General features: G+C 44.2%; 1 protein-coding gene across 1 annotated transcript in view; it reads right to left on the reverse strand.

Annotated features, from left to right (window-relative positions):
- The window catches only part of SERGEF (secretion regulating guanine nucleotide exchange factor), a 138281-nt gene extending 128674 nt beyond the window's left edge, over window positions 1–9607 (reverse strand). The window contains exons 1-8 of the mRNA XM_054171789.1: window positions 9547–9607; window positions 7483–7621; window positions 6693–6848; window positions 6332–6426; window positions 4623–4683; window positions 3196–3309; window positions 2847–2909; window positions 739–897 (exon numbers count right to left, since the gene is read on the reverse strand). Coding sequence (XP_054027764.1) covers window positions 739–897; window positions 2847–2909; window positions 3196–3309; window positions 4623–4683; window positions 6332–6426; window positions 6693–6848; window positions 7483–7621; window positions 9547–9570 — 811 coding nt within the window. The 5' untranslated portion in view covers window positions 9571–9607. The remainder of the gene's footprint in view (window positions 1–738; window positions 898–2846; window positions 2910–3195; window positions 3310–4622; window positions 4684–6331; window positions 6427–6692; window positions 6849–7482; window positions 7622–9546) is intronic.
- Window positions 9608–9837: the final 230 nt, after the last annotated feature.

Raw genomic sequence — 9837 nt, forward strand, 5'->3', positions numbered from 1 at the left:
TTTGCCCTTAAAACACTTAAGTAAAAGGGCAGCACAAAAAGCTTGTCTCACTCTAGAAGCACAGAAAGGTTAGAACAGTTGTGCAAAGCCATATTATTTATTTCACTTACTGCAATGAGACTGCAATGTCTTCTCAAATGGCATGACAGAAGCAGAGGGCTCTCAGCTATGCCTGTTCTTAAGATCCTCAGCTAACACTCAGCTAACCTGGCAATGGGACATATGTATGCCCCCAAGCCTTTCAGACACCTGCTCAGGATTATCTTAACTTCTCCCTAACTCCTGTGCCCTGAATATCTTCCTGCCAAATATAGTCATGTATCCTGCAAGTTGCAGCCACATTTTCCTACCTCTCTATTTTCTGAAGCAAGTTTTCCACCAAATTCTTTCCCCTCCAAAGAAGATGTCATAACTCCCCCAGCAGAATGATCAGCTAGAAGCTCATATGTACTCTGGGATACCAGTCACCTGATGATGCAGAGGCTGCACCCCTCCAGCATGTGCATGCAGGTACTACTGCATTCATGGAGATGCTAGGTTCTCTGATCTGTAGGAGCAGTAATGCTTCAGGGAGAGAAACTAAAAGATGTCTGCCCTCATCATTTTCAAGAGACAACCATTTCTCAGGAGAAACTACAAAACTTCATTCAACCAGTAAAGTGAAAGAAAATGTTTGTCTGCAGAAAAAGACAGTTTACTGGCTTGGAGACATATGTTACTGCTTTTCAGATATCCTACCTGTTTGTGCCACCAAATGGGTCCAGCCACTCCAAACCGCTCCAATCTTTTCATGTGAGAAAAACTGAGTCTCAATCTTCTTGGGCTCAGCAAGAAAGATTTCTTTGCTCACAAGCTGCCCATGTTTGTTGCTACCCCAGACATACAGGTGTCCTTCATCTAAAATAGACAGAGAAGTAACATTTGTTGAAGCTGATATAACACCATCAGATACAGGCTCTGTCTCAGCTCAGTGATGCCAAGTGAAGAACAATGTTTCATTCAATTTGGGTTTTCACAAATGCTTTTTACTGCCGTATTTTACCACAGGTGTACACACTGCACCTCTGTCACATCCTTTCCTCCCCCAGAAGGTGCATTGGCTATATCCTGGGAAATGTCACATGCTCAACTCTCATCTCAATTCTTGAGTAGGTTTTAACAAAAATGCAGACAGTGAGACTTAGCAGCCTATTCCCACCAGCGGGGACCTCAGGCCTGTTTGGATACAGGTGAACTACCATCCTTTTGTTACAGGAACCACCCTTCATGTTTACAGCAACCCATTTCAACAGCTGTGTGCCAAAAACCTGCCTGACTGCAGGTGTTTGGTATCCTACCAGCAGGTGGCTCATGAAACAGAGCCAAGGAAAACTATCACAGTGTGAGAGATTCCTAGGGGAAAAAAAAAAGGCATTTAAATACTACACCCTGCAGTAGTATCTCTACTATACCAAATGTCTTTAAACTACAAAATATTTTTAGCAGTAACTAGTAACTTGCACAATGAAGGGCAGCAATAGCATCACTTTATTAAACTCTGTGGCACTTATTTTCTTAGTCCTGATTCTCCTGCTGCCAAATAAACTGCTCTCTTCAAAAGCAAAAGCTTGGGGGGGGGAGGAAATCATCTGCTCACTCTCTAAATACAGAGTGCTAATTAGCTAAAGTAGATTCTATTTGTCCTTATGGTTCTTACTCACTAATTGCACATACACTTTGCATCTCAGAACTCAATGGGATTTACATCTTGGATCATCTCCCCATTCAACTACATCTCTCTAGATCTGCATAAGCAAATACTCCAGTGCTCCTTTAATGATGACAGAGGTACCAGATGGCTGCATATTTGCTCAGAACTTGTTCCTCTAACGTTTGGCAAAGACTTGTCTTCACACACTTCAATATATTTTCCACACTTCAAAACTGAAAGATTACAGTATGATTAGCTATTCTGCTTCCCTTTCTCCCAGTCTGCCAAACAAAACCAACAGAAGTCTTTATTAGACTTTCATTCCTGGATACTTAATACTCCAGCATGGGAGCACTGCCTAAAGATCAAAGAACAAGTGGCAGGCATTATGGAAGTGCCTATGTGATTAAAGCCACTTCCTAATGCTTTAAATAAGCCTTATGTTCTTACATTACCTCACACAGCTCTGCACACTGTTGTATTATAATAGAATCACACAGTGGTAGGGGTTGTAAGGAACCTCTGGAGACCATGGAGTCCAGCTAACACAGGTTCACCTAGATCAGGTTGTACAGGAATGCATCCAGGCAGGGTCTGAAAGTCTTCAGAGAAGGACATTCCAAAAACTCTGCGCAACCTAGCCCAGTGCAACAGGCTGCAGTGTTACAGCCACCTAAGATAGTCTCAGACCACCTCATGTCCCTGTGGAGGACAGCCCCTTGCAGAGGCACTAGCTCATGTAGCAAAAGCAGGATAGACACAGCAGTCTTTCCTTGGACCCAACACACTTTTTTTCCATGGCCAAATGCACTGCATCTAGCACTCAACCATCCAGTTACCCAGTGGGGCATAATGCTGCAGCTCCAGATGCCCAACCACATGCTTCCACAAATACTTTCCTAGTCTCTAACTATTAAGTAAACAGCACAGACTCTTAGTTACTCCCAAGGGCTAAGTCACACCTAAGATAAATTCCACAGAATTCAAAACGTGAACTCAGGTCCTAAAAGTAGTTTTCACAATCTAGAACTATCACAAAATGATTAACCTGCACTCACTAGGCCAACTAGTCTAACTAAAATTCACAAATATTCCCAAAGCACAAAAATCTCAGCAGGCTTATACAAGGACTTCCACTTCTGTACTTGAGGCCTACCTGAGAGTGACACCGAATGATAGGAGCCTGCAGCAACCATCTTCACCTTTACATCTCCCAGGCCTAGACAAAAAAAACAGCCTTATAAAATTTGCCCAGCAGGTATTATTTTGTGCAGACATGCATACAAGTGTAACAGCACGATGCTGAATTCTGTAATAAAGGTCCCTGCTCTTGGGCCACAGACACTGCAAGACTCACTGTGACCTCCCTGCAGAAATTATGACTTTGCACACCCATTCAGATACTCACTACATGTTTATAACACCAAGTGGCTTTATAATAAAAGGATGCTACAGATCAATCCAAATGTATCCACCTTTACAAAGGACTCAGATTCCTGGATTACCTGTTACTTCACAGGGTTCTTTTGCTGACAAGAACAGGGGAAGGGTTTTTCCTTGGTGTGCACGCTTTGCCCGAGATGCCAAGCCAGTTCCCCACTGAAGAACCAAACCACTCTCTTTCCAGAGAAAACACAGGAAGAGGAGATTAAAACACATCAACCACCAACTCATTCATTAGTTTTACAAGCACATTCACTGCATTCTCACTGCTTTAAATTACACTTTTAAACAGCTTTGTGCCAAAAACATAAATAGCCCTGGTGAAGTCATCAAGCAACAGTTGTAAGCCCCACTACACAGGGAAGAACACTAAGAAGATACTAAGCAAACCCATCCCAGTGTTGAGGCCTACATTAGTACCTTTCTGGGGACTTGGTACCAGAAGTGCCTCAGCTGTAGCACCTTGGTAATGGATACAAGTTGTTTGTGAAAGTTCATTGCACTTTCTTTGCTTGTTCCTTCCCTTCATGCTAATTTGTTTGAACAATCCAGCGCACTGAGGGAGTGAAGTCACTTGTCTTCTCCTCATGATCTTTCAAAGACTTGACCTAGCTCTGAATGAACATGTTCAATGAGTGCAGAGCTGAGGGAAGGATAATTTCCAGTGTTCATACAAACACCAGAGATCCCACACTTCTTCAAATTATCTCCTTTGCATCTTAGCTAGACTTAGCTGCCTGGAATCCATACTAAAGATCATGTAAAACTGAACCAAATAAAAGGTTATATATTAGTTTGCTGTTCCTCACTTTTAACACAACCATGACAATTAGAGGGTTTCAATTACTATATTTACTCCAGAAACAAGCTCAAAGTCTCTAAACAAAGCAGAGAAATATTTAGATGTTATGGCCCTACCAAGTGTACACACAGCAGATAGTGAGAGAAAGACTCAGAGGACCACATTTTCAAAGGTGCAGGAGTGAAATTAACCCCAAGTAGATCACTTCCTTCCCAGCAAAGTTCCATTCCGGTGATTGTTATCAATTGCAACATTAAAAAGTCACAATTCATGTGCAGTTCCATTTTGAAACATCTGATACAAACCTAAATCCCTTATCTTGCATATTATCATGAATTCCAAATCCCAAGATGAACTTTTAAATGACCAGAAATAAGCATCCTTTTATGTTTTGTTTCAGAAGAGGAGAAAAAGAAAGTAGTAAGCTTTCCACCCATCAGAAAACTAACTTAACCTCTCTGAGTCCTTAAAGAGCAGTTATTCACCAGGAAGATTGTTCTAGTACATTTATTATTCATGTTAATTTGTACTAAAATCTTAGTACAAGACTTCCAGGAGTATTTTCCCTGTGGTATTTAAAGTAAATAGAAGCTAAAATGAATTGCCTCTTCTTTCCCTCCTTCTCCAAGCCATTAAAACTCCCTTTCACCTGTCACCAAAAAGACACTGAAATTATGACATATTTACCTGTAGCAGCAAGGGCATGTCTCAGTCCTGCAGCAACATCCACCACCTTCTCTTTGAGAGACTACTCAAAAGGACAAAAAACAAGCAATTAGTTGCTTTTTGCATTGAGTGCCTTGAACTTAAACTATGCCAAACAGTAGTCCTCAAAACAGTCCTCACAATTCCAGCTTGCAGGACACAATGTATAGCAAGATTTTGTATCACAATGGAAGTAAACTCTAGATAATAAAAATTAGAGGGAACATCTTGGAGGGGGTACAGAGAGGAGCAGGGGAATAAATTGAAGCAACTGAATGTACAGCTCTGTGGAAATAAATAAAAAGTCAGAGCCTTGTGAAAAGAAGGAACCTTGGCTAAAATGTATCTCTTAATTTTATCTCAGTGCTCCTGAAGAACTACACCAAAACCTCCAAAGCAAATACCAGCGACGAGCAATAAGCAGTAACTTGCATCGAATGTCTCAGTCTTGCCAAGTCCTACAATCACTAACACCACCACTGATGTTAACACCTAGACCACAGAGGGCTGCCCAACATGTTCATCCAAAGAAGACTACACCAAGTGATGTGTGCACACCAGTGCTGAGTTAATTTTGCACAAGGTACTTCAGTTCTGAAATTCCTCCACTTCTGAGGACTCTGCACATTTATTGTTCTTCTCAAAGATGTGACACTACTTAAAATAGATGGCATCAAGCCCAAGCATTTAATAAGATAGAAACCAAACCAGAAAATATCCCAGGTGAATGAATGGTGCACATGGTCAGGGAGGAGACAAGATTCAGAATGGCACTGTTTATGCTACCATTTTCAAGGCACCATACTGGAATGACGCTCCCAGAAAACCTCAAGGATACAGAAATGTCAGGCGAGTTAACCCCTATTCATTGGAAGTCACCTAAGGGACCAGCTGTCCCTCTCCTCTGTGCTCACAAAGCAACAGAGGAGTGTCTGGTGAGCCATGAGGCTGTATTCCTGTATGAGCATCCTTTCTACTCTGAAGTTATAGCTTTCATTAAACACAAGAGATTGCATGGAAAAGAGTTTCATCAGTGCTCTCCAAATAAAAAACTAGTTCAAATGAGGGATTAATTAGAATTCCTGTGAGAAATGTATTTAAACTCTTAGGCTTATAGACAACAGCAGGAAAGATGTTCTGATGTTACAGAAGTCTCAGTGCCTACTAGTTACACCATTTTAGAGCAATTAATTTGGAGCAGTTCTGAGCTTCCCACTCAAACTCAGCAGCACCTCATCAACAAACCACAAACCTCCAACAGGGTACAGTGAAGTCACATACCCTTCACGTAGCAAAACACATTGAGCATCTTAACAACATGAGGCAAAACTTCAGCTGGAGTAATCTGCACAGTTCCACTACCTTTGGTATCACCTTACACCTTCTGAGCACCAGAATCATTCTGCAGATGTTATCAAAATACATTATGATATGTTACAAGCCCTAGTGAAAGAAACAGCTGTCTGTTACAAGTGGGCAACTTCTTCATACATCAAGAAAAGCAGCCTTAGCTTCTCATTTCTGGGTCGATGGCTACCGTTGGTCCTTTAAACTGTAAGTTTACTATTACAGACTCTATAAAACATAGTTGAAGAGCTGGCTTAAAGCCCACTGAGGTCAGACAACCTTTGTAAATTGCTGGAAGCAATATATAAAAGGAATTGTGCTTTAGAGCTCCACTTTATCTTTACCTCAATCTTTTGGGGAATCAAGCACGGACCTGAAATTTGAGGAACTCCTAATTGCCCAAAGGAGTTAGACCCACAGGACAGAACCAGGCCATCTCCTGCAAAAGGAAGAATGAGAGCCAAATCAGTCAAACCACAAGCAAAAGCAAAGGACCACAATGTTCCCTAAGGCCACAGGATTCTGATCTTAGCACACCATGTTCAGAAAGGTCTGAAGTTCACTGGGATACAAGGAACATGGAATAATTCAGTTTGCAAGGCTTAACACCTGTGAATGCCTGTGCATAGCACAAGTCATAGCAATGTGAACCTTTCAGTGTGTTCTCTACATCCAGATATTTCTTCAGCTTTCAGATAGATTTACCTACTAACACAATTGTAAAATCCCAGCCACAGGCAACTTGCTTTACAGAGAAGCCAGACAGGGCAGTGCACAAAGTAAAATGCAGTACATCTTCTGTGTGATTCAGTCCCAACTGTCCATCTTTATTATGGCCACATACAAAGAGTTCTCCAGAACCTGGAAAAACAACAACAAAAAAATCATGTTCTACTTCACTTGACTAAAAAGACAAGCCATGAGGTCCTGTGACAGATAAGGGCAATGATTACCTGTCATTTTAGGGACTACAATTAAGCAAAAAGCTCAATAAGAACAGCTATGGAGAGATGAGTTTGTCAAGGGAGACAATCCATACAATAAGACAGACATCTCTCACTAAAGTGCATGATGAACTTTTTAAACCACATTCACATCTGTGTCCCTTCTTTCCCATAATTCACTATGGCATTCAGCAGAACCTTTCAAAGATCAGATGCTATCTTCTCCTCCTTACTTTGAAACTTCTCAAGACTGACTAACCTCCCCATTTGACTGCTCCCTCCCACCCCCCATCCTCAATACAGAACGAATGGCTGCTGTGTGTGAAAGGCTGTTATATGAAACATAGCCATTAAGTAAGCACACAAGCTAAACAACTTTCCCCAATTTCCAAAAAATAGTTAATTGGCACAAGAGGAACCTGTCTTGCAACTAAGAATTACACTTGCTCAGAGACAGAAAGCACAGACAGGTGGCAGCACCAAATCACAAAGGAAATAGATAAAAAATGTGTGGAGAAGTCACTCGCTCCTTGCCAGTGCAATGTTTTTACCAGTGATAACTGCAGAGTGTCCCCCTCCTCCAGTAATGCTTTTAATGTCTTGGCATTTGCAGGAAACATCTTTCAGTGACTGAGGTACCAGCACATCCTCTTTGTGACCAAGGCCAAGTTGTCCATAGCTGTTTGCACCCTTCAAATACACAGAGTGAAATAACACCTTTTTTTTCTTTTTTTTAAACAAAAAAAGATACAAATCTGCTCCTAAGAGCAAACAAGCTCATCAGAGACATGTCACAGGTCAACCTGCCAGTATTTGCTCCTGGAAATCCCCCCAAATTGCAATCTTCATCCTTACTGCTGTCACTCAAGACCCTCAGAATTACAGAGCACGACTGCTCTGTAACTGTGATAGTCAAGGCTGCCCTCACAACCCCATTTAAGAAGCATACTGGAATATATCCTAGCAAGATTTTAACTGCAAGCCTACAGTTGCCAAGGAGAAAAGTCTCGCTATCATAATGATTACCACCTGTTTAATTTTAATGTTAATCATCACCAAAATCTTATTCCTGCCAATGCTTTCTGGCAGTCCATCTCCAAAACAAGAATAGAAAGATGTGCTAGCTTGTTTTGGAACCTAAGCAAGTAAAGCAGAAACACCCCTTATAGTAAGTCTTTTAACCCACAAGTGGTCAAAATTGAAATATACCAATTATTATGAAGTTGTACATTTAAAATCATAGATCACAGAAAACCACATTAGATCACAGAAAAACAACCACTGACAACATGGTAACATGTCAGGGAATTTCTTAGCCAATTTAAGCTCTGTTAAGCATCCAACAGCTTGAACAGCAACCTTCATTCACAAGGCAGATTCAATAACTTTCCCACCTCACATGCTGCAGTAACAGCAACACTCAACACCCACACTGCTCCCAGCTGGTCACCCCGAGGGGGGAACTTTCCAACTCACTTGTTGTTCTTCCTGCCTACCCGCAATCCATTTCCCCCCCTCCAACACAAACTGAATAAATAAAAGATGCAGCCCCTGGTGTATCTTAAGAAGGGCACATTTAGCAATAAACATTTTGCACCTACAGAAACAACATTTCAGACAAAAAGCATCAGGCTGCTGGCCTCAGTCCGCAGTTACCAGGGGGGTGAGATGTCAGGATTGCAGCTCAACAGGCCCATCAAGTTGTTGTCTCACAGCCACTACTAGTGGCAGCTTCAGAGAGTGTTACTACTTAACAGCCAGGATTCTTTTCAGAAGGTGTATCACAAGCGTTCATTTTAGCCTGAAATTTGTAATGAATTTTCAAGACTTCAACACCAGGCAAGCTGAGATAAGGTGCAGAAAGGAAAGAGGAGCCTGAGGAACTGAAAGCCACACACGCCCGTCGCAGCACTAACACATCTACCTCCATTCACCCTTCCCAGACTGAGGGGCTATTACCACGCGTGACCGCAGAGCACAACGAGCTACGGATGAGAGAGACACGCACTTGATGGCTCTCAGACCTCACTGTTCATCCGGTAAAACCACAGGTCTGATCAACCACCAACGGGGAGAAGGAACAAAAAAGGGGAAAAAAAGCCTTTCTTTCGGAGAGCTCAGGATGTCAGGATTTCGGCCCAGGCCACACGCTCAGAGTGAAAGGCGCTCCCCTACTCCCCGCGCCCGGGTGGCGGCGGCAGCCCCCATGAACGGGGTGACAGGGACCGGGGCACAGCTCTGCCCGGCGGGGTAAGCCGCGGGACCGCAGCCGCTCAGCTGCCAGCTTCCTCGCACAGTGGCGGAGAGCCGGCGAACCGCGATGAGGGTGAACGCCACAACTTTCCCACAGCACTAGGGTTTTTTTTCGCGGAGGGGACACCTGCCCTGCACGCCCTTCCCCCGGTGAGCGAGGCGAGGGCCTGCTGCAGCGCACAAGTCCCCGGTCTCCCGAGCCCGCAGCAGCCCACGGGAAGGCGAGCGGCTGCGCTCCACGTCCCGCCCGCCGTCCCCTGAGGGCCGCGCCGGTGGGCGGGCAGAGCCGCCATACGGCGGCCGCGGGGCAGAAGCAGCCCAGCTATCCCCGGCCTCCTTCCCTGCGCCAAGCGCCCGCTTACCCACGCGCACAGCACGGGCTCCATGGCAGCGGCGGCCGCCAGCCCTTCCCGCCGCGCCGCAGGCCGGGTAGGAAGGGGCGGGCTGGGGGCGGGCTCCGGCAGGGGCCAGCCTCTCCCCGAGGCGCGGCGCTCCTGGGGTCTGTTCGGGGCGCTGGCGTTAACTCAACTTGTATACCCGGCGAGGTACCCCTTCAAGGATGAGGGGCAGCGGCTGACCGTCTCGGAGCCCTGAAGGGGTGGCTGTAGCAAACAGCTGCCGCCCTGATGCCCAACCCCTGCCGTCCACAGTTC

This window comes from Dryobates pubescens, chromosome 22 (assembly GCF_014839835.1).
Source record: "Dryobates pubescens isolate bDryPub1 chromosome 22, bDryPub1.pri, whole genome shotgun sequence".
NCBI lineage: Eukaryota > Metazoa > Chordata > Aves > Piciformes > Picidae > Dryobates > Dryobates pubescens.